Source organism: Convolutriloba macropyga, chromosome 6 (assembly GCF_964194025.1).
Source record: "Convolutriloba macropyga chromosome 6, txConMacr16.3, whole genome shotgun sequence".
In the NCBI taxonomy this organism is placed as follows: Eukaryota; Metazoa; Xenacoelomorpha; order Acoela; family Convolutidae; genus Convolutriloba; species Convolutriloba macropyga.
Window position 1 is genome coordinate 41,718,192 of NC_134473.1, and position 23,989 is coordinate 41,742,180.

The 23,989-nt window shown below is 33.8% G+C and overlaps 2 protein-coding genes across 4 annotated transcripts in view; one reads left to right on the plus strand and one right to left on the minus strand.

The window, feature by feature from the left end:
- Nucleotides 1-23,989, minus strand: part of LOC142341689 (trace amine-associated receptor 7c-like) — an 84,205-nt gene that overhangs the window by 34,476 nt on the left and 25,740 nt on the right. The window contains exon 1 of one of the 3 annotated variants that reach the window (XM_075392841.1): nt 5,141-5,918. The exons of 1 other annotated variant lie outside the window; for it this stretch is intronic. The gene's annotated coding sequence lies outside the window, so the exon portion shown is untranslated. Of the gene's footprint in view, nt 1-5,140; nt 5,919-23,989 lie in introns of those variants that run through there. One more of the 3 variants, XM_075392837.1, reaches the window with a different exon arrangement.
- The window catches only part of LOC142341690 (armadillo-like helical domain-containing protein 3), a 153,934-nt gene continuing 144,540 nt past the window's right edge, over nt 14,596-23,989 (plus strand). The window contains exon 1 of the mRNA XM_075392842.1: nt 14,596-14,677. Coding sequence (XP_075248957.1) covers nt 14,611-14,677 — 67 coding nt within the window. The 5' untranslated portion in view covers nt 14,596-14,610. The remainder of the gene's footprint in view (nt 14,678-23,989) is intronic.

Below are 23,989 nucleotides of genomic sequence, written 5' to 3' on the forward strand. Positions count from 1 at the left end.
TAGTGTCAGCAAAGAAGAGTCGCATTGTCTTTTTAATGGATTACAGTTTGATATTTATTCTGGTTTCGCGTTTTAAGTAACTTTTTCTGTTTTGATACTACGAGTCTTCACAAAAATTGTTGTGAAAAATTTTTGGACAAGTTCCCATGTTTTAGGTTCTGTTTTTGCCCTGTCATTTTATGGGCAGGCCGGTAAGATATCTCAATATTGGCGTTTGAAAACAATGCACAATTAAACATATCAGTTTTTAAATAATTACAATGTTTTAACTGCTTCGACGCCGTCTTCTAACAGAAATCAATAAAAGCTTTTGTTTTGGTTTTGATTTGTTGTTTTTTTCTGTAGTCGGACGATAAATTCTAGATAATTGCAGGTCTTGCGGCTTCCCAATGATGCAGAATGGATAAAGACATTTTCTGATTTCAGTTGATAGCTAACGTTTTTCATGAGTTGAAATCAATTTTTTGAAATAATATAGACGTATTTTTAAAGTTGCAATTTGCGGTTCTTTTTGTCTACTTGTTACCTGGTCTCATTAATTACCTGTTGCATATCAAATTATTGATGTAGAAGAAAGGTGCAAATAAAAATGTCTAATTGTTTTTATTCAATTGCCTTTTGTTTTTGTCTTTCTATTTGTAATCGTATGATAAATTCTGGATAATTGCAGGTCTTAGCGGCTTCCTATGGAGTAACGAGGGAAGTTATTTATTGATTTCAGTTGACATCTGAAGCTCTCATTTTGAGACCAAATATTTTTCAAACTTTTTAGACGTGTTTTTTAAAATTTGCTCCTTGCTGTTCTTTTTTGTCTACTTGTTACGTAGTCTCATTAATTACTGGTCGCATATTTGTTTATTGGTGTTGAAGTGAGGCACAGTTCACATATCTAATGTTTCTTTTTGCATTTGGCATTGCTTTAACGGCTTCGTGCTTCGACGCCGGTTTTTCGCAAGAATTTAATTTAATTTTTGATTTTGGTCGGTATTTGTCGTTATTTTTGCAGACGTATGATATATTCTGAATAATGGCAGATTTCAACTTATTTTTCAACTTTACTACTTGTTACCTAGTGTCATTATTCAGAGGTCGCATATCTCATTATTGCTATTCGAAGATTGCGCAATGCATTATACATTACCTTTCACCGATTAGAGTTTGGTTTTGATGGCTTCAAAACCGTTTTCTTGCAAAATTTTAGTTTTTTGCATTTATGAAAGTTTTTTTTTTATCTCTTCCTCATTTGGTAGACAACCAAGCCAAAATTGTGGATGAGCAGGGTCAGAACATTATGTGCAAACACATATTACAGATCTTCCTTGTTAACTTCAGTGTTTGTTTCAATCTTTCCAATGATTTTGAAGAGAATACCTAGTTGAAGAGAATACCCGAGCCTCCTTGTTCATTTTCTAAGATATTAATAGCGATTACGGAAGAAACAGAAATCAATTAGCCACAGGATAAACTTGCTTGAGGCAGCCTTTTCATCTCTTTTTGCATGATCTAATTTTCTCTCATTAGGATTTGTTAGAATTTGGACTCAAATCAGCAGACGTTTACATGAAAAGTGCGCAGAAATAATTTTTTAATTTTTATTCTTAATAGTGGTCTGTATTAACTTCTAATATCGTCATTTCTGAAGCACAACTGTGATCTTATCGCCCCGTTCAAGGCACATGTGTCTTTGCTCCCCAAAACTGAAAACTACAATCGAGTCCCCGCCAGTAGTTCGAGAGCAATTCGTCCTACCTTAGTCGTTTGCGTTTTTTCAGGTAGTACATGAGTTTCATGCAGCTTATGGTTGTGCGTAAAAGCTCATTTTAGGCACTGCTGCATCTGAATTCATTTAAAAACTATCAACAATTTAGTAAATTTACACTAATTTTTACATATATATGTATATGCACGTACCGTGCGTATAGGGTCAAAAGTCAACGGAAACGTGGCTAACATTGAAACCCTCTGTTATACGTTGTGCATCAGATGCATAATTCACTTTCATTAGAGCCGATAATAAATGCTTTGCTGATAATTTTATAGCAAACACGTTTTAATAATTTTTAATTTTTAACGATGACTGCGCACACATTTGAGAATGTTGTGCAAACTTAGAAATGTATACCGATTGCTTTTATCCTTGCTTTTTTTTAAAAATAAAAATATTTTTGGCTCTAGGGGGATGAAGGTAATCAATTACATTTTATGTCCAACAGTTTACCTACGGTGCTGCTAGTTTTTCTGGTTTAGAATTTGCGTCAAAAGACTATTTGAGAAAATTTTCTTGCTATTCACGTTTGTAAATGAATTTCACCCCGTTTGAGGGGCACCAAGGAAACGTGCATCGACAAAATAATTCAATAGAAAAAATAATAATAATTTAATTAGAAACAATAGCAATACACTACTCTGAAATATTTTGTTGCTGAAATTTTGGTTCTTCTGGGCTAGCGCCACCAAGTCCTATATAGATGCAATTTAGGCAGACCACAAAAATAATGTTGGACTGCATCGTGATTTTTTTCATAGCTAATTCCCTGGTATAGTAGATCGACAACAACATTTGCAATACTTTTCATGAAAATCATTATCGTAAAACCCATATTACAAAACCCGTAACACCAAGATTTGAAATAGGAGCAGGTCTCTGGTTGATGTTTAAAATTTTATGCAGGTTGATATTATATTGGTTATGATTTTTTCAAATAATTTTTTACACTCATCTCATCACCATCTACATCATCTCCAACGCATCTACTTCATTCGCCATTATTATCCAAATAAACGTTCAAGAGACTCTTTTTAAGTATAATTTTAGTATTAATTTGAAAATAGCTTTTTTTTCGTTTGAATGGACGCGTGTCAGCTGACATCTTTTCAGATTGATCATGAAGCTGTGGAAATCACAAAAAATTTTTGCCTTAATTATTCTAATTATTGCTCCAACATTTGTTCCAAAAAATTGGGGGAATATATATGCAAGGCTTGCTTTTTCTTCAGTCAAATGTTCATTTTTTTGTTAACGAGAAAGGAAAGCACCAGAGAAACGAGAAAATCAAAGGAACTCTTTAAAATTTCGAAGGAAAAATGGAGAAAAAAGCATCGCCCGGGGTATATAACCAAGATAGAAACACACGGAAAACTTTGACGTAAATTTATTTAGTTTTCAGAGGCCTAAAAATTAACAATTTTAACTATATGTCCAGCATTTTCAGACAAATATTAATTAGTTTTTTTTCTGTCTCTCTGTTTTCCGCTGGTTAAAAATTATTATGCAAACTTTTTTCCCTGTCTCAAAATTTGTTTTGGAAAATGGAGTACTTCACAGAATTCAGATCTCTCAAAATATCAAAAATCAAATTTCAGAATGTAAAACTAAAAGAAGAAAACTGTACTCTTTTCTCAATTCTATAGTTGATTTCAGAAAAACTCTTCTAATTTAACCAGAATTAACCATTTGAGTATTTTCAAAACCTAGGAGATGTAAAAGAAAGCCGTTTTTGTGAATTGAAGATCAAATCAACCAAATTCATTATTGAAAAGAAGTAAATCTTATCTTTTTTATCTGTATTCTTTATGATGTCAGCGCAGATAGTTCGAACTAATCTCATTTAGTGTAATGAAATGCAGGTCTGTTTGAGAGTTAGAGAGCTAACGGATCGCCAGGTTGAAAAATTTAATACCCATGTTCATATTTTTTTTCTAAAATGAGAATTTTTTTTACTTTGTATTTTGGAATTGCTCTTCGAAGTGATCTTTTCCAGTCTTTGGGCGTTTCTTTAAATAGAAAGATCAAGTATTAAAAATTTAGAAAAATTCCTTGAGTTAGAAAAATTTGCTGAAAATTAAGGTGTCAAATAAGTTCAAAACCCAATTTTTTTTTAAATCTAGCTGTTAACACATCTGCGAGATCTTTGTGCAAAAACCGAGAAAACTGGTTATGCTCCTGAAGCATTAAATGTTAAAAAATTTTCCGAATTACTTCTAAAAGTTCGTTTAAAACTTTAGTGTCATTTTAACAATTACCGATTCAATTGACTCAAGAATGTCACACCTAATTTTCCAGAAAAAACTATCGAGACATAAATGAACGGTGACGATTTTTGAGTTAAGATTAGATGCCAAAATGAAATTTTTTATTTTATCGAGGTCTGTATTTGTGTTGTGTGTGCGGACGCTTGTGTAGGTTTGTGAATGGGTGTGCGTTTTTGTAAAGTGTGGGTAAGAGAGAGAGAGAGAGAGAGAGAGAGAGAGAGAGAGAGAGAGACAGAGAACGAGAACGTGAGAAGTAGTGTGAATGAGATAGGTCCTTCAAATGTTGGACAGAATTAGAAGCAAAAAATGTCAGAAGTAAAGATATTATAGAAAAACTATCAAAAATCAGAATGCGTTCTTGAGTGTTGCTGATGGAACGGCTGCGATGTTTGGGAAAATTATTTGTCCCGTTATTCTCATGAAACATCATAACTTTAGAAAGTTCATTTCAGATTTTTGTGTCGGTTTTACGATTACCGATTGAACTGCCGCAAAATTCCACACCAGGTTTTTCGGAAAAAATAATCAAGAGATAAAAGAGCGGTGAGGAACGTTGAGTAATGAACAGATACCGAAAAGAAAATTTTAATTTTTTTTTGGTATCGGTGCTTGTATTTGTGTGCTCGCGCTTGTTTGAGTGCATTTAATTATCTGTTTTTGTAATGTGCGTGGTCTGTGTAAGGACTTTTTGCGTTTGGGACTTTTTGCGTGGTCTATCAGAGGAATGTAAAATAAACAAGAGAGAAGAGCAAGGCTGAACATAAAAAAGAAGTAAAATTTCCTTTGTACCAAAAATTCTAAATCATGTGAAAATTTTTGAGTGGCCTTGCTCAATTAAAAATTTCGCAAAAGTGTTGAAAAGCCGTTTCGTTATCTCATTTGTATCAAACGCTATCCAGATTTCTTTCCTTAAAAGGTGGTTTTTGACCCGTGTTGTACAATAGGACAACGAATGCAAAAGAAATAAAAGAACGGGTATGTTAATGTTGCTTGTTCTACATTTTTTTTTGTATTCATATATATACGTATTACATCAAATAAAATACGGAAAGACTCAAACTTTGCAAAGCAACGATACACGATGAGTGGAAACATAGCGAAACGTTACCTTGAGTTTCAGTTTGTTCGGATTGGGTAAATGGATGCTCAAGAGAAGATCTGTCGTCAAGCAGAGCTGCATCAGAGCTAAATAAGTGAACTGAGCAGTTTTGAATTTCTCAGGAGTTCTGAGTGCGTGAGTTTCTGTAATATCAAAGCAATAGGTGTGCATGGATTATTTATGGGATTTCTTGTAAACTTCTTTGATTGAGCTGAGCTCTATGCTGACTAAATCAGTCTTAGTGCGTTGGAATTTGACACTAAATAAAATAATGAATAGATATTATGTTTGTGTCTTTAGCAGCCACGAGTTTTATTATTATTGTTAGTATTATTAGTGCAGGCTGCTACAGGGACCGAAGGAAACTTGATCAATTTTCATCCAAGTGACGTAAATTTAATAAAATATAACCATTGAATTATTGCGATTCTGCAGATTAAATCAAATTTATCCGATCTGAGGGAGGAATGAAGAAATGGTGCGGTAATTGAAAAACTCCAATTTAAAATTGCATATCATGTAATGTAATCCCCCCTAGTGCGTGCTATTGCTATGGGTGGTGGTAGTTGTGATCGCGGTGGTTGTAGTGGTATTGGTTGTAAGATTTGATGAATTGTTTGTGTATCAGGAAAATATCTCTATAAGAAGAACTGTGGATTAGCCGACTGAAACTTTTGAAAATTTTCAGTTTTCAATGTGGTGCATTATCGTCCAAAGTATTATTAATAGTATCAATTACAGCCGATGTTTAACCGAAAAATTACAGATGAAAAAGTCACTAATAAACTTCGATTTGTAGCAGGAGGTACAATTATGATAGAATATGCTTAAACGGAATCAGTTTTCATTAAGAGTCGATCAGGAAATAAGGAATCCTTTCTGAATATTTCACTCCAAAAGCAATGATTCATGGCTGAGATTAGTTTTAGTTTAACAGATCTGCTATTTTCGGCTAAATTTGCTTGAGATCATTTGCATGTTTGGGAATGGATCTTAATGGCAAGTTGGATATTTAATGCCTATAATGTTATTCAATTTGAACATCGCCTTAGCGGGATAAAGTAGATGAGATGTATTGGATTACATTCCCCTTCTCCGTCCCAGGTTTCAGCCTACCTTATCCCCCTCTTAAGCCGAGGTTGAGACATACCTGCGCCAGCTAGAAGAATACACCGCTAGGGCGAAATTTTAGCCCCCTTTATAACCCCTCCCTAATAATATAACTTCCTCGTCCACCAAAAACGATGATTGCTATGTTTGGAGGATTCGTCTCCAATCCCATTGGTGTTAGTGGGGGTGGAGGGTTAGTTCATGCTTGTGCAGAATCCAGAAATCATTTTGTCTTTTTTTTTGAAAATGCTACTTTAATTTAGTAATATCTTGAACAGTCATTTTTAAAACCTTTAAACTCTTGGGTCCCAATTTCGTCAACAGTCTCGAGCACCCGTGTGATAGCATATAAAGGATCTAATGTTGTTATTACCATTGTCACTTCAACATGTTTTTTCATTAAGAACCCTTCACCTAATTAAACTACGATTGTTGGACCTCTTCCCCCGTAAGTTGGGCATCAGTTTTTCACGCCCCGTATTTTGCTATTTTTGCCCATAGTAACAGGCTACATAACCAAATGCGATTTCCAGTTGATAAAATAATAGATCCAATTGTCTAATGAGAGTCTCTATTTAGCCATAATTTAGTTTGTGAGATCATACGGAGCGCTTAAGTCGGAACTTAAAAAAGTTTTAATGAAACAGTCCATTAATGCGCATTTTTGAATATATATATATATATATATATATATATATATATATATAATATAATATAATATAATATATATATATATATATATATATATATATATATATATATATATATATATCATTTTTGTTAAATATCATTTTTGAGAACTTTGGTCAATTCGCCAATCATACCCCTCAGTTCCAATAATTTGTAATGAAAATCATATCATCCCGCGTGACTGCAAATTATAGGTTCAGCCCATACAATCGGGTTTTGTTACCACCACAGTATGAAGATACTTATGACCTGGACAATACAAAAATGTTTTAGAGGATAGATTAGCAGAGGATTGAGGGTATCTAGGTGGATAGATTAGAAGAGTAACCGCTATTGCCCCTATCGCACCCTTGTGCCCTGCTCTTCCTCTCCAGAGCCGCCGTCCCGTAGCCTACTGGTACTCAAGACAAAATGGCCTATGTGAAAAGTGCGTGCGTGGGTTTGTGCTGTAATTTAGAAGTAAAAGGGGGAATTTTAAATTTATTAGTCTAAGTAATGGCTTTATGGGTAGGTATTAGAGTGGTCCTTGGTAATGGATTAGATGCTTGGATGGCTTAGATTTCAATCCCTTGTTCCTCCAGTAATGAATTCTCAATTCTCTTTGATGTGTGTGTGCCTCGTTTCTTGTCTGTGAATATTACAACACGACAAAGTGGCTCGATTCACGCTCACGTCTATCGTTATTACCCCTCCCCTCCTCTCACTGACATGGAAAACATTGTTAAGGTCAAACAGCTCCAAAAGTGCAAGGGCCTCCCACAAAACCTAGACTCATTCGACCAAGTAATGACACTGTTTGCCTTTCTTAAATTATGTCTCTAACAGTTAAACATTGTTTTGCTTAGCTGTGCGTATGCAAGTTCTCTCTGTTAATATGTACCGACTATTCTACAATCACGAGAGATCAAATGTGGTTATAATTTATTTTCCCAACATTTCTTAACAATCCCAAACAAATCGGACATTTTTCGAAACTGTTTTAAGAAGAGAGTACTTGTATGTAAAGAGAGTTGTAACGCTTTTGAAGTGAAAATTATAAAATACGGAAACACTAACTAGAAAAATTAAGAGTTTGAAAATTCAGCAATTTCTAATTGGGGTCGGCCACCGCACCCCCGCCCCAACGGACATGTAAGCAACTTATTATGTTCTCAGTCGGTTGTTATTCTGGCAACCATATTCAATAATGGTATGGAGTCTGTTGAGTCTAGGAAATCATATATGTAACCTACTTTCGAATCAGTGTCTCAAAGGCTACAAAATGAAGATTATTAGAGCCTTTATTGTCTGAATGAAATCTATCAATTTTGTCTTCAATATTGTTTCCCATTTTCTGAAGTAAGGAAGAACAATTTCGCTTTTTGTCAATTTTGGCCTATCGATATGTTCATCTTAGAAAGTTTTGAGTGGTATAACTAGAAAGCCCTTATGCGTAATATTTTGTTGGAGGGTTTTTGTATTTCATTTTCCCGGTTTTTCATTTTAGTACATTTTGGAACATTTTTTTGTCAAATTATTCCATTTTTCAAGAAGTGTTTCAAAAGACATTACTCAACTAAAATAATTTTCACAGTTCCAAAGGACTCGCAGAGCTGTTTGCTTGGACTATTCCTGCAAAAATGATCGGTTTTTCAATAATTTGGCTTTTTAGATTTCTTTTTTTTTCTTTTAGAAAAATTGTTCTGTTTTTCTCTGCTTTTAAAAAAAATTATCAAATTAGTTACCATTACGTATTTTATATCATCTTTGGCCCAAATATGCAGACATGCATTTGTCGTTTGTCCATTTTTTGTACTAGATTGATCATAAAAACCAGAAAAAATTGCACAAAATTGTAAAACCAGTAAAAAAATTCTTTCACAATTACTTTAAATTTTATAGTTTTCGATTCGAGGCTATTAAAATTTAAATTCGTATTTTATTAATCAGAAACTAATCAATTTACAAACTTTGAAATAATGCTTCTTGGAGCCGAAAATTCAACTGCGATTTTTTTGAGCAAAATTGTGATGATATGCGGACGGAACAATAGCTGCGCACTTACATTACCGAACATGCTTGTTTCTTTGTTTTGTTTTCATTTGTATCCAACACTTTGTGGTTTATGAATAGACCCGAAAAATGCGAGATTTATATTTTCTGGTGAGGTAAGTATGCAACAGTAATCACATGTACTGAGCTGTTCTTTAGCACGCGAATTCAAAGTTTCCTGGATTTAACTGATTTTCGATTGATTGTAATTTTGCGTGGCTTTGTCTAAGTTTGGAGAATAGTTCGGTTTCTTTTTGGTTCTTCTGAACTTTAATGTTCAAAAATGAAATATGACTTAGTCATTGTTCAAAAGTAATAAGAGTAGAATTAATTTGATACAATTTGGTTGTTAGTGAAAAGTGTTTAATCTGGCAAGGGAAATTTGTCGAGTTGCCATATGTGATTCCTTTGAAGTTTCCCCTTCTTTCCTCGCTCCCCCTTCTTCCTTGTAGCCTGGTTATGGAATGAGCCAGGATATAACTAAACAAGAGAGCGCAAAACGCGCTAGTCGACCGATTGTTCTTTTCCTTAGGTACACTATAAAAATGCGCAAAGCCGAAAAGGAATTGATAACAAGTATGTTTGAATTTGTGATGAATGTTTGGTGCTTTATTCAAATCAAACAAAGAATGTCTTAAAATTTGGCCGCGATGCCACTACTAGTGGAAAAAGAGGAATTTTGATGTTCAAATTTCGATCGCGCGTACTTTAGATTAATAACCTCTTAATCGCATAATACGCAGTCAAGTACAATTTTGTGATGTCACCAGAACTGTATCCTGGTTAAAAATAATATTTTCTAGAATAGATTTATATATTCAATGAAAACCTAGATTTGACTGACAGGTCAATGAAAGCTCATTGATCTGAAATAATTTTTATGCGAGGTTTTTGCAGAAATAATGCGTTGTTTAAGAAGGCCTTATTCATTTTGTTTAACATGAAATTGTTGTATTTTTTTGTGTAAAAGATTGGACTGAGTTGATGTTGATTTTTTGTTCCTGCTGTTGTTCAAAAAATAAATGGTGACAAATTTGAGTTAGATTGTACTTGTGTATCTTCGAGAAGCGCTAATCATACTTACATTTAAATAAAAGTTCAAACAGTTTAAATCAAAAGTCCGCTTATACAGATCTCAATTGAAACCATATGTCATCATTTGTAACAACATAGCCCTTTCACAGAAAAACATTAGAAGCTTTTAAATTTTCGTGTCTTAGAGGATACCCGTAAAGCAAACTATGAAAAACTTAGTCATAGAATAAAAACTCAAGAGAAGAAATACTTCTAGCTGTAGAAAAACCGAAAACGATCCTCTTTTTTTTAAAAAAAAAACAAAAAACAAATGTCATCTGCTTGAGATGAACGATGTCGAGGTCTTTGTTTTGTCGCGCGAAGTAGTTGTAACACAATATGAATTAAATCGTTTAAATGAAATGCCGAAAAGCAACAGCTTTTTGCTTATAATCAGTGAAAAGTAAAATTTCTCAGTGCAACCTTTATAACATTTTCCTTTGCCTTCATTTTGATATCATTAAACATATCTAAGAGACCACATGCATTGTCAAATATTTTGCAATATTAAACAACTTTTCAGAAAGTTAAAGTTCAACAAGAGCAATCAGTTGTAAAGAAGAGTCCTCTGAAACAAACACAGACTAATTTTCATAAACCAACTAAAGCAGGCAAATCTTACGCGAGCGGTAGCAAACAAGTGAGTAATTGTTTTTTTCTGATCAATATTTTTCTATGAAATTTATATACTCGACTAATTCAATGTGTGCCACATAATGTGACTCAAGATCCAACTGACAATTTTTTCAGTAAATTGTTACCGAATAACAAGAGAAACTAGAGCTGTCAGTTTTTGTGTAATTGGCAAGGACTCTGTTTATGGCTGCAGAGCTGCAAGCTCAGCGTAGCGTAATTGCGGTGGTCTTGTTTTTTAATAGCCGCACAATTATAGCTGGGGTTATTATGGCCTTCTCGTTGTTTTTTACAATTCAAAAAATTTGAATTGTATTGGGGCGCAATCTTTTAAGATCTGTTCACACATTTTCATGTTTTTTGAAGTCAAATTGCAGTAGTGATTTTGGTCACGCCGAAACGGGAAGTGGAGCAAAAAAGCTGTGTGAAATTTTTTGCGGCGTGAAATTTTGTCGCTCTAATTTTAAAGCAGAGTGAGAATTTTGTGTTTGAACTAAAATTCGCTTTCTCACTAGTGGTTTTTTTGTTCACATGCGGCAATTTCACTCTTATTTTTACTGTGTTTTTTTCAATTTTTTAGATCGGATTTTTTTCTAAATGGTTTTCCCAATGCATTCATAGTCCATTCTAGGCCTAGCTTTTTGTTTAACCAAATTTTCATTTCTCGCTAGTGGTTTTTTTGTTCGCATACGGCATTTTGACATTGATTTTCTCTTTTTTTTTAAATTTTTTGGTCCGATTCTTTTGGAAATGGTTTTACCAATTCACGCATAGTTCGTTCCAGGTCGAGTTTTATGTTAAGTCAATGAAAATTTTGTGAATTGTACGTCAGGACTTGTCCTGCTATGTTGTTATCTCGTCGTCAAGATTTACGACCATATGACGTCACAACCACTTCAAATCTGCTTTTTGTTCATTCGTTCATGCAATTTCAACTGAATTACGTGCGTGACGTCGTTTTCAACTCTCAGTGGAATGAGTTTTTTGTTCAATCGCGTGATGAATTTTTTGGTCGCGCGTGACTTACCTCACCCTCAAAAATCCCTTCCTCAGTTTGAATATGACTTTTTCTAGCTTTAAGTCAAAAAGATAAGGTCATATGAATGTGTGTCACTCTAATTGAAGGTTATTTGAGAGCTTTTAATACAAGCAGCATTAATTTATACAGATTCGTCTAATATCACAGCTTTTAAAGAAAAAGAGTCTGTTCCCTTTACTACCTTTTTGAGACTGCAGATCTGCAAAGTTATTGCGGTTATTTTGTGGCAATCTGCCAGCTATGTTTTTTGTTTCGCCTTCTGACGGTCGTTTTTTGTGTTCTATTTTATTCAGAACACTCTTTCGTTAGGGTTTTTAATTGGCTTTTTGCTTTTTGGCTGTTTCAAATCATCTGCGGTATCGCCGAAGTGTCATTGACTGTCAACCAGAAGATCACTGGTTCGAACCTCTGCCCTGTCGAATGCTTTGGAACTCAAGAAGTTATCGATACACCCACTTTGATTTAAATTTTCTCGCTTGATGCAAAGATTTTTATCACGCGCGCCTTATTTCACCAAGCAAAAGGTTTTTGCACTTTAAAAACTTAAGTTTCTTTAACAGACGCAAGTATTTAGTTTGTTAAGAAGCGCAGATAACTTTTTCAACCCATTTCTGTATGTTTATTATTTTTTTGGCACTTAGGTCTCTTTCGCAGCTATTCCGGCATTCCTCCACACCAACACTCTTTTCAACCAAAACAGAACAAAATTTTACATTTTTCACTGATAAATTGAAATTTACTTACCTGATAGTTTCAATTTATTTTTTTTATTGTTCCAACTGAACTACGGACTTTCTTGTGTATATTATTTAAATCACGCCGTGTATTCTTGGAGTCCTATGAAAACTGTTAAACTTTGTTAAATCGGATTGCTGAAAAATATATGATTATTTAAACCACTAGAGCTTCGAAGTTGTTCTAATTTTGTAGTGATGGAGGTTGAAAAGGAGATTTTTTTTCGTTTATTTCCTCGAGTGGTTGCCTTTTCTGTTGTTACGTTTTGAAGTACCTCCAAAAGAAACAAATCTGTTACTTTGATGTCATATTAAATGCATATACCTAATTAGGACGCTGTACAATGCATAGCGTAAACTTCCGCAAAATATGCAAGGAAAATCTAGTTTTCTACATTTCCATGCAAAATTTTCTAAAAAAAAGTCGAATTTTTGAACGCAAATTTTTGCTTGTGATGTCTTCAAATTTGTTTTGACGCCAGAGGAGAGCTTATACTTTTATCTAAAGCATCGGGATTAATGAACAGAATAAAGGGTTACATGACAATTTACCCAATTCCATTTTACCCAATGTCATTTTACCCTACGCCATTTTACCCAACCTGCCATTTTACCCAATGCCATTTTACCCAATACCAACTTACCCAATGCTCTTTGATCTTTTCGTTCAATTATCCGATTACAAATTAGCAGTCGCTATTAGAAGGATGATTTAAAACATTTGTAGACAATATGATCCCATGTTCGGTTGTGATAGTTTCATATCAAGTCCCACGGGCCATTTAATTATATAGTCCGCTAATTCCATGTTCGGTTGTGATAGTTTCATATCAAGTCCCACGGGCCATTTATTTTCTAGTCGGCTAAATAGTCGTTCTGGTTAATTTAGCAATGAGGTAAATTGGGTAAGTTGGCATTGGGTAAATTGGAATTGGGTAAAATGGCAGGTTGGGTAAAATGGCATTGGGTATAATGGCATTGGGTAAAATGGAATTGGGTAAATTGTCCTGACACCGAATAAAGAGTTGAAGAAAAACAAACTTCTTCCTTTTTTCTCATGAAATTATGTTTCCTAATGTTCGATTCTCAAATAACCTTTGTCAATTTCAATCAAAGCAATTTTGGGTTGAGCATAGGTTTCTGGAATTAGGATTTCCGTTCAACTTTAGTGTCCACAGATTTCCACAAAATGAAGTTTTCAAAAAAATAATCTTTTAACTCATGAGAGATATAATAATGTTCCGATACTTTTTGTTGAATGAAATAGTTCGTCATCTAAAGCCGCAATTGGCTCGCAAAGTATTTTATCAGGTGGCCAGAAAAGCCGCTCAAAAATATACAAATTGTTTTGGCATTGCTTGGTCTTTTCTCTTTCTATTCAAAATTTGTTTTCTTTATTTTTTTCTTGTACATAAAGATTGTCACGGCTGTTCATTTTGTGACTACTTTTGGCAAATAAAATTAGACAACTTAAATTAAATTTTTGATTCCTTTGTTTTTCATACATTTTTATCTTTTTAATAGTGGAAATTTGTTAACCAACAGAATAGTTAAAACTTAATTTGGGTACCAAGAAAGAAGCCCGTACTAAAAGAGGAGCCCGTGAAAACATTAAGAAAATTGTTTTCTTTTCTAGTTTTTTCTCTTACAAAGTCTTGTTTCTATAAGGATTTTTTTTCTTTTTTGCTGTGGGTATACCTTCAATTACAATTGTTGCTATGAAGCGTTGTTACTATGAAAAATAGCTTGCACCTGGGTGTCATGAAGGTTATATGCCCACCAAGCTTTTGGCTGAAACAGAATAGATCCGTAAATTATCACTGTTTTGTTTTGTTTTCGAACAAAATTCTATAATTCAATATAATCATGTTTATTTTTTTAATAACAATTTCATTGCAAAACGATTTTTTTAATAAATTGAATACTAAAACAATTTTATAACCAACCCGCCCCCTCGAAAAAAAAATTTTGCCGTTTTTCCTGTAGTTTTCTGAGCAGCTCCCCTTTTGAAACCATAAAAAACTTCTAAGGTACCCCCCTATAAATTAAATTGCCCTGCCTGTCATTCGAGAGCAATTCCTCCGACGTTAGTCGGTTTATATTTTTCGTTAAAAAATTAATCGATTGAGCTGAATGTTCTAGTCAAGTCGTCTGCCCATTTCGGGGGGATGAAGTTTGTGACGTGCCAAGAAATTAACCAGTGGATGACCGAGAAGATGCAAAACACAATTATATGTAAGCAGCTCTAAACAGCTCAGAAAGGCCTTATTTAGAAGCTCAATGCCTGAAAAAATAAACAAAACAGTTTGACAAACAAAAGAAATTGTCAATACAAAAACGTGCCGCAAAAGTGGGCATCTGAACTTACTGTATGGGATAAAGGTCAGAACTACCCTTGATAATCGTTTTGTTGTCCACTTGTTCTCTCAAATATTTTTTGGGTAGGAAAAATTTACGTGAAGTAGTCGACAAATGCGTTGAAGTTTTAAACTTGGGAAAATATCTTACAAAACTGATAATAAAAAATCCTTCAATTGGAAAACTCTACGCTTCAATGGTTGTCTAACAGTATCACTCCGACTACCTGAAATTTTCGGTCGGCTAAAATTGAAAGAACAAAAAAAAGTGATCCCAATCTTCAGAACCGTAAAGCAATATGGATCTAGCCACTGAAACGAAGAGCCCAGAAAAGAAAAGAAATAAGATCCGATTGTTTGATTAGGTATGCGCTGGCATAGTAATATCTTTTGTATATGCTTCAATAGTTCCCATACGTTCAGTATAGTTCATTATTTTACTCTTTATTTCTTAAGAATCTTAAATTTCTCAATTTTTCTGTATTGTTCTCTTGTAAGAACAAATCAATTGATACTTCCTTTATTTTTGTTCCGACCCCACTTGTGGGGGGAGGAACTATATACTCAAATGGGTTTTTTTTGTTCAGACAATTTTGACCGATCGATATATTCATCGTAGAGAAATGTGAGTGGTATCATTAAAAAGCTGGTCCAGCGTAGAATTCAAAATTAAAAAGATTCTTCTGATTTTCGTTTTTTTTTGAGGAGTTATCGAGGATTCAAATTTTGTGTGAACACGGGATATTTGTTCACTCTTAGTGTAATTTTTCTTCAAATTAAGATATTTTCTATAAAAATGGTATTTCAAAATTAAATTTTACGCCAAAAACTGAACCAATTTTGCGTTCCTTATAGACTAAAGGCAATAAAAAAGACTTGTTCTAGTCTTATAGGGAAGTTCACTATAAAAAAAATTGATTTCTAATTGAGAGCTCTATTTTTTATAAAACTTGTCTACTTTTTTTGCTTTTTTAAGTCACCTAGAGATAATTCACTTTTCATATCGTGATTCCGTTAATGACAAATCTCTTTTACAGTCAAATTAAGCCCAATGAAGAAAAGAAAATCGTTTTCAAGGAATTGCCCATGTTTTTTTTGGCTTCGAATCTGAGTTTTCGTAATTTTAAATGAAATTTTGAATTTCTTTTTGAGGTTTTACTAATTTTTTGGAGTCCTATGGTATGAACTGATTAACTTCAATATATTCCATAATGAACATTAGGTGACCATATCTAGTGCATTGAGTTAACAGCTCATGGTTGTTAAGACGTTAAAAATAATTTTTCGAAAATTTTTTTTTGACATCAACCAATCATAAACTTATTATCGTCAACTGTAAGTCAATCTCAGTGATGACAGCACCCTCCTCCCTCCTATTGCAACCAAAATTAATCTTGCTAGCGGTTTTATATTCTAACTTTTGGTTTTATGACTTCAATGACAAAAGATTTTTAAAACTTGTGGATATTTTCGTGTTATTGGTTACTTTTGAAATCTCATCAAATTAGCCAAATATCGATAGCTGCCATTGGCTTTAAGAAGACGTTCACTGGATCACACAAAGTTGTCAGAAAAAAGGTTATGGTTTAATTGGCTTCGACATTTTCTTCTCGCACTTTTCTACTGAATTTTTTGGTTTTTATTGACTTCCGTTGAAAACTATTGAATTTAATGGCTGTTAGGAATTTTACGATAATTTTTCAAAATTTTTTTGAACATTAACCAATCTTAAACTTTTTTCTTAAAATGTTAATCAGTCTCAGTATAGACAGGACCCACTTGCCTTCTACTGCAACAAGAATAATCTCATTAGCGGTTTCATCTTATATGACTGCAATCACAGATATCACAGACAAAGTTTTCAGAGAAAAGCTAATGGTTTAATTGTCTTCGACATTTTCTGCTCGTACTTTGCTACTGAATTTTGGTTTTTGCCTGTTTTTTAGTTGTTTTCATAGTCATAAGACTAATTGTGATGTCTTATTGATTATCTATTCATGACAAACATTCTGTTTTTCCTATCGGTTTATTTCTGAGCGTAGTTATTGACCTGCGTTGAAAGCGTTTGAGTTTATTGGCTGCGAAGACTTCAAAAATATTTTTTCGAAATTTTTTTTGAACACTAACAGATCCTAAACTTCTTTTTTCTTGAATTGTTATTCAGTCTCAGTACTGACAGGAACCCTTTCCTTTCTACTGCAGCCAAAATAAATCTGGTTAGCGGTTTTATCTTCTACCTATTAGTTTCAAAACTTCAATGCCATGAGTTTTAATCACTTTTTTACACTTCCAGGTACTTTTTCTTATTTTTTGATCCTTTTAAATCTTTTCATGCATAGATAATCCTATTACTGATAGTTCCAATTGGTTTAGGGAAGATGTTCAACGGATCATAGCTAAAGTTTTCAGAGAAGAGCTTATGATTTAAATTGCTTCGACACTTTCTTCAGGCAATTCTCTATTGAATTTTTGGTTTTTGTCTTTTTTCTTCGTTGTTTTCATATTCAATAACTTGTTTTAGGGTCTGATTGATGAAAATTGATTGTAAAACAAACACTCGGATATTTTTGTAATATTTCGGATATTTTTGTATTATTGGTTACTTTTAAAATCTTATTACATTGTACAATTATTGATAGCTCCCATTGGCTTAAAGAAGACCTTCATTGGATCACAGATAAGGTTGTCAGAGAAAAGCTTATTGTTTAATTGTCTTCGACATTTTCTGCTCGCACTTTGCTATTGAATTTTGGTTTTTGCCTGTTTTTTAGTTGTTTTCATAGTCATAAGACTAATTGTGATGTCTATTGATTATCTTTTCATGACAAACACTCTGTTTTTCCCATCGGTTTATTTCTGAGCGTAGTTATTGACCTCCGTTGAAAGCGTTTGAGTTTATTGGCTGTGAAGACTTCAAAAATATTTTGAAATTTTTTTTTGAACACTAACAGATCCTAAACTTCTTTTTTCTTGAATTGTTAGTCAGTCTCAGTAGTGACAGGAACCCTTTCCTTTCTACTGCAGCCAAAGTTAATCTGATTAGCGGTTTTATCTTCTACCTGTTAGTTTTAAAACTTCAATGTCACGAGTTTTCATAACTTTTGTTACACTTCCGGGTACTTTTTCTTATTTTTGGATCCTTTTTAAATCTTATCACATTATCCTATTACTGTTAGTTCCCATTGGTTTAGGGAAGATCAACGGATGGTAGATCAACTTTCTTTTGGCACTTCTCTATTGAATTTTTGATTTTGCCTGTCTTTTTTGTTGTTTTCATATTCATTAACTTGTTGTAGGGTCTGATTGATGAAATATGAATGGCAAACAAACTTGTTTTACCATGGAGGCATAATTTAGCGTGTTTACTGGCTTCCGATGAAAGCTAATGAATATAATGGCGTTGATACTACGAGTTTTCTTAAAAATTTCATGGTTCTAATGTATCTGTTCATCTTTGTCGATTTTCTGAAGTTATATTGATAGAAAAAACGAATCTCATTCCAGTAAAAAAAATAATTAAATAGAAAAGTTTTTAGTGACAACATCTTTTTGATTTTTAAAAAGTTTTTTAGGTAGCCGTAAATAGCTGACTCGTCTCATACGCTTGTAATTGAGGATTGAATGAATGTGTTACCCAAAGCAGTCACTTTAGCGAATAGTCTTAAAGTTTATAATATACATTTTCAAATATATTTCAATTTTTTCAGTTTTTGTTCTTTTCGTCAAATTGTAACTTTTTTCATCAATGAGAGGTCCCATCCAATTTTTTGTTTTTCAAAAAGTAACATATCCTCATATTTTTTGTCACTGATGTTTTTTTTGATGGACAATACGCGTTTTTATGAACGTTTTTTGAGTGGTCATTTTTTGTGTTCTTTTTCTCGTCTTTCAGAACAATCCCAATGGTTTTCAAATGTGGCCCATGTAAACTTATTTAATCTGTCAGTGTAAATCCTTCAGCTGAATTAGTAGAATTAACAATTGAATTAAAATTAGATAATATTCAGATAATAGCTAATGATTTAAATGGTGGCTATAGTTTGTGTTTTCGCAAATAGTTTGTAATTTTTTGAGTTTCTCTTTAGTTCGTTTCTAAGGCTTAGTCTAATCAAAGACAGGTCCTTTGCGTTTTGTAAGGATTTTTTAGTAATTCATCAAGGGTTATTTAGTTAACAGCTAATGATTTTTGAGACGTTTGAAATTTCTTAATTTAAAAAATGTTGATTAATTTTTAAATTTCCCCTCATTGTTCGTTCGCTTTGTCGACTTGTTACCTAGTCTCATTAAGAAAACTGTCCATCTACTGTATAGTCAGGAGAAAGTAAACTTGAGTTTTTAAGGTTTTGATCTGACTGCATTTTGACGTTGTTATTAGGTGCTTTTAAATTAGATATTCAGTTTTTGCCGTGAAAGTTTTGTTTTTGCTAATTTTGTTGTTTCTTTTTTCTGTCTCGTAGTCTCTTTAATGTCAGATCTTGTTGGCGCTCTAATGAGGCGTGGCATTATGTAATTCATTTAGTAGATAGGTTGTGTAACGACTGTTTTAAACTCAAACATCTATTTTTGTTATCTCTTCATTTGGTTGACAATTAAGTAAAAAATGTAGATGAGCTCGGGTCGAAACATGATGTGCGAACGCACAATAACGAGCTTCCTTGTTGCTTTTAGATGTCAAAATGTATTCATAGCTTGTTGTTCCAACATTTTCAATAAAATGTTAAGAACTGATCTGCAAGCTGTCTTTGACGCAAGGAATAGGATATTAAAGCTGGCTGTTTTCAAATCGGAACATTTTTTCTACAATTCTGTTTTTTTGCTTAAGGTCCTCTAAAGTACTCTAGGCATGAGACATCAAACTGGAGATACCCTATTTGTGTGCTCCGAAACAAATGATATTAGAGACTTGATTGTTTGAAGATGTTCTGAGAATAATGTGCACATTTGAAAAATGAGGCTAGTACCTTGACACAAGGAGTACAGGTCAGACAAATTTGGTCTGAGTGCAGGATGTTAAATTGCACTTGACTAGGTTATGGCAATTGTCTTACAATGCCCGGCAAAAATCGCATTTGGATCTTTTATTCAGAGGATGTGCTTAATTGATCGCAAACAAAATTTTTAGCTATTATTTGTGCCCAGATTTCCTTCTTTTGCTATTTTTGCTTAATCTTTTTTTTGGCTGACTGGATGGACTTTTCGACAAGAGAAAAATTGTGTTCTCTGTTCACGCTCTAGGATATTAAGTTGCGGCGCAGTGTTGTTGGACAGTTAATAGATCCCAATAACAGTTCAGTAAAACTTCTGAGTTCATGTGCAAAAGACACGTTTGTTAACATTGAATCACATCACCTCCGCACTTTTCTGCCCGACTCAATGACACCAGTTTTTGCTATCAACAACCGAAGTCAGACCCATGAAAGTTGTTTGAGAGCTGTCTGACTTATGTTGGAGTCGGTTTATGTTGTAGGTCAATATTTGACCCGTCCTTTGTGACCCCGTGCTTTAAGTCAGGCTTTATTACTGCAATTAGCGATTGATCAATCTACAATTTTTGGGATCGGAGTATAACTGAAAGATGATTCTTTTTGCATTGGTTTTAATTTTTTGACCTATTATCGGTTGCGTGCGCTAGCAAGTAATCGGGGATATTTCAAATTGTACGTTTTGGTTGAAATGTTAGATCTTGCCCTCTTCTTGATTACCCCCTCTGTCTTTGACAGGAAATGAAAGTGAACGACAGTAAAAGGTATTTGAGGTAATTAATTTTCCAAGGGAAACAGTTATAACACAGTATTTTTCATATGAAGGCACACTACTTTTCTTCTAGTTTAATCATAACCGAGTAACCGTCTTTCTTGTTCTAGCTTTCAGGTTTGCATGTCATTAGAGGTAACAATTTTTCTACTGTTATGAAAGAAATGAACCGTGAAATGATTGCTCTAAAGCAAGCCAGCAGCTTCTTAATTTGTAAGATTGTTTTCTAATTTTGTACGCAACATTTTTGGAAGCTTTTTTGGTTTGGCGGAAATTAGCTGAAACTGATTAGCTGAAAATTTTTTTATTTCCCTGACTGAGTAGCTGATGTAAAAAATGTTCAGAAAAAAACAGAAAATCGGCCACTTATTTTTGTTTTTACATCAAATACTGATGCAAATCTTTCAATTGAATTAGATCACGTCTCTGAAACCAAAAACAGAATCTGGAGGCTATACGGTCCAGAAATAAAAATGCCACAACTATGATGTTCCTTGATGGTTTTCTATTTTATCGCATGAACAATGTATACAGTTAAGAAGATGGAAATGTATGCAGTGGGCAGAATTTACATAAGTAATTGGGAAAATTTGGAATATGGCAAATAAATGATAATCCGATGTTTTCTTAGCCAATTAACCTCAATCCGGGTCTCAATGTCTCAGAATTGTTCTGCTAAAAATGGACATTGACAAAGTTGAATGCATAAAAATGTGTATTAATCTTCGGAAGATGTTGAAATATGATAAATACGGATTTTTGTAGCCTCAAAAGCTCAGTTTGGGTCTTTGTATATCATTAGGTTTACGGTAGTTGAGAAATATGGTCTCAATGAAGTGCTTGATTAACTTGGGAGGCCTTTCACCTCCTAACTTTCTCTTCCTTCTTGAGTGGAGATTATCTGTAGCCATAGAATCTTGTTCGCAATTGCCTCATTCTTCACACTGAAGCAACTGCTTCTGTATTATTTGTTGTAAACAATTCCTCTAAAACGCTATAACTTCTAGCCAGCCTGTTCAAATTTTTGATACACGCTTTTCTAGAAACTGATTTTGAATGCATATTAAGTCGAAAACGAAAGAAACATCTGTTTGAAGGTTCCTGACCTAGATAAAAAATCATAGAAACGACCTAATGATAACCTCTCTTTTCGATCACTAGTGTAGTATAATAATGGTCAGCAGAAAAACATATTTCGAAACTGATAATCTGCAGAAACTAAAGTTGCTCGAAAGCATACATTACCTGCTTTTAAAGCTCGTAAGAAAGAAAGAAAGAAAGAATTTATTTCTTTGATCAAGTACCAAATAAGTAACAGCAAGTACAAAAATAAACGTAAATATTGACTCGTACAAACATGATCAAAGTGGACAGGCAACGGGGTATTTAAACCCACACGCCCTGCCCTTAGAGACTCTGTAAACTAGGCAGTAGGACTATTTCAACAAAGAAGTTCCTATGATAACAAAAACAGAAAAATGAAGAAATGGAAAAAAAAATTTTAAAAATTTTAAAATATTTTTGCTACATTCGACAAAAATCAACAGCAGCCTAATTAAAGCTCAAAACTCGTTAAACCTACTGGAGGCATAAATCAGGCCTCCAAAATTTTTCGGTTTAAAAAAATGTTTATTAAGTTTTTCAGAAGCAATTTTAGCCGGAAAAATTCAAAAAATTTTGAAAAATTGCGATAACTCGGAAACCAGAAGGAATTGAGAGCTCATATTTTTTCACAGAAATCCCATCCCCAAAGCAGATGTCTGATAGCATTTATCCAGGGCGTCTTTTTTAGGAATTTTCTAGAAACATTATTCAAAGATGTATTTCACTAAATCATCGTTATTAACGAAATGGACTTCAAAAAAATCAAAAACTTATAAAATATTTTTGCTACAGTCGTCACAATTTAACAGCAGCCTAATCAAACCCCGTTAAACCTACTGGAGGCATAAAATAGGCCTCCAAAATTTTTCGGTTTAAATTTTTAAGTTTTTCAGAAGCAATTTTAGCGGGAAAAATTTAAAAATTTTGAAAAAACTGCGATAACTCGGAAACTAGAAGGAATTGAGAGCTCATTTTTTTTCACAGAAATCCCATGTATTTCACTATATCATCATTATTAACCAAAAATGTATCCTTAAATTTATGATAAAAACTTTCTCATAGTTACTTTCTCGTAAAATGAGAAAGTAACTATGAGACTTAACGTAGAGATAGCAACTTCCATAATCGCTTTGAAATTAAGTGCCGTTAAATTTGTTAAAATATATCTACATTGTGAACGCGCCCATTTGCTGACAATATCTGCAACTTGCCTTTTGTCAAGTTTGGCATGAACTGAAAATTGGCCAGCTTTCTAAATTTCGCTTGACAGTAAGAGTTTGTTCTTTTTGCAAATATACCTTTTGAGCTGCCCGGGACATCCTTTATGTTTAGGCAAGGCCGCCTTTCGTACTTAAGAACTTTTTTGTTAAGATTTTTACGGCACTTGAGCCCTTTTTGCATGTGTTGTTGGATGCTTCTGAATGCTAAATATGGCAACCTTGACAAGCTCAAGTGGCTGCTTATAAGAGAGGAATGTTCCAAGACAGGTAAGACAAGGCAAGGCAACACAAGAACATAAAGACAGACAGACACAGCAATGGACCACGGGCAGGGTAGTTCACGGAAGTGGGGGAGGGAAGTAGCACTAGATAGAAATTAGGGGAAGGGAAAGCAGGCATTCAAATGGTAGTTACGACAGCAGGCATTTTAACGGCAAAAGTGGGTGGTACAATCACAGTAAAGATGTTCCTTATTTCTCTCTCTCTCTCTCTCTCTCTCTCGCTTGCTATGTCTTGCTGTGTGCTGACAGACTGACAGAATAGCATTGATTCTGATCGCTAATTGAACGCCCCTTGCTCTTTTTCTAGATCCAATTAACAATGCAAACCTATCACATCCCCTCTGTCCCCTACTCCCCCATTACCTGTGTAATTATCCAACCCCTCTTACGTTGCGTCCCTCCTCTTGTCAAGTTACATACCTCTACTTAGATGCATACAACGCATATTTAATACCATCGACAGGCTTTCCTTTCACTACCTCCAACCATCACCAATACTCGCCACGCAATTCTGTGCTATTAGCATAATAATTTTTAGGTTTAAGCTACGAAAAATTTTTGGGTTTAGACATAAGTGATCTATTTTATGCTTGAAAGCTGATTCAAGAGTTTTATGCTTTCATGCTCATTTATTTCATCGCCCATAAATCACTTGATTGATTTGATGTCACCGTCATTTGATTTGTGGTTTCGGATATTTGAAGCAACTCGATCTTTCCTGTATATAATTATAAAATGATGTTTCATGTCAGCGGCAGAAAATCTGTCCTTTACGCTTTGCAGTTTTTAGCCCTGAAATGTCAGATAATTAGCATAATTTGGAGGCCGGTC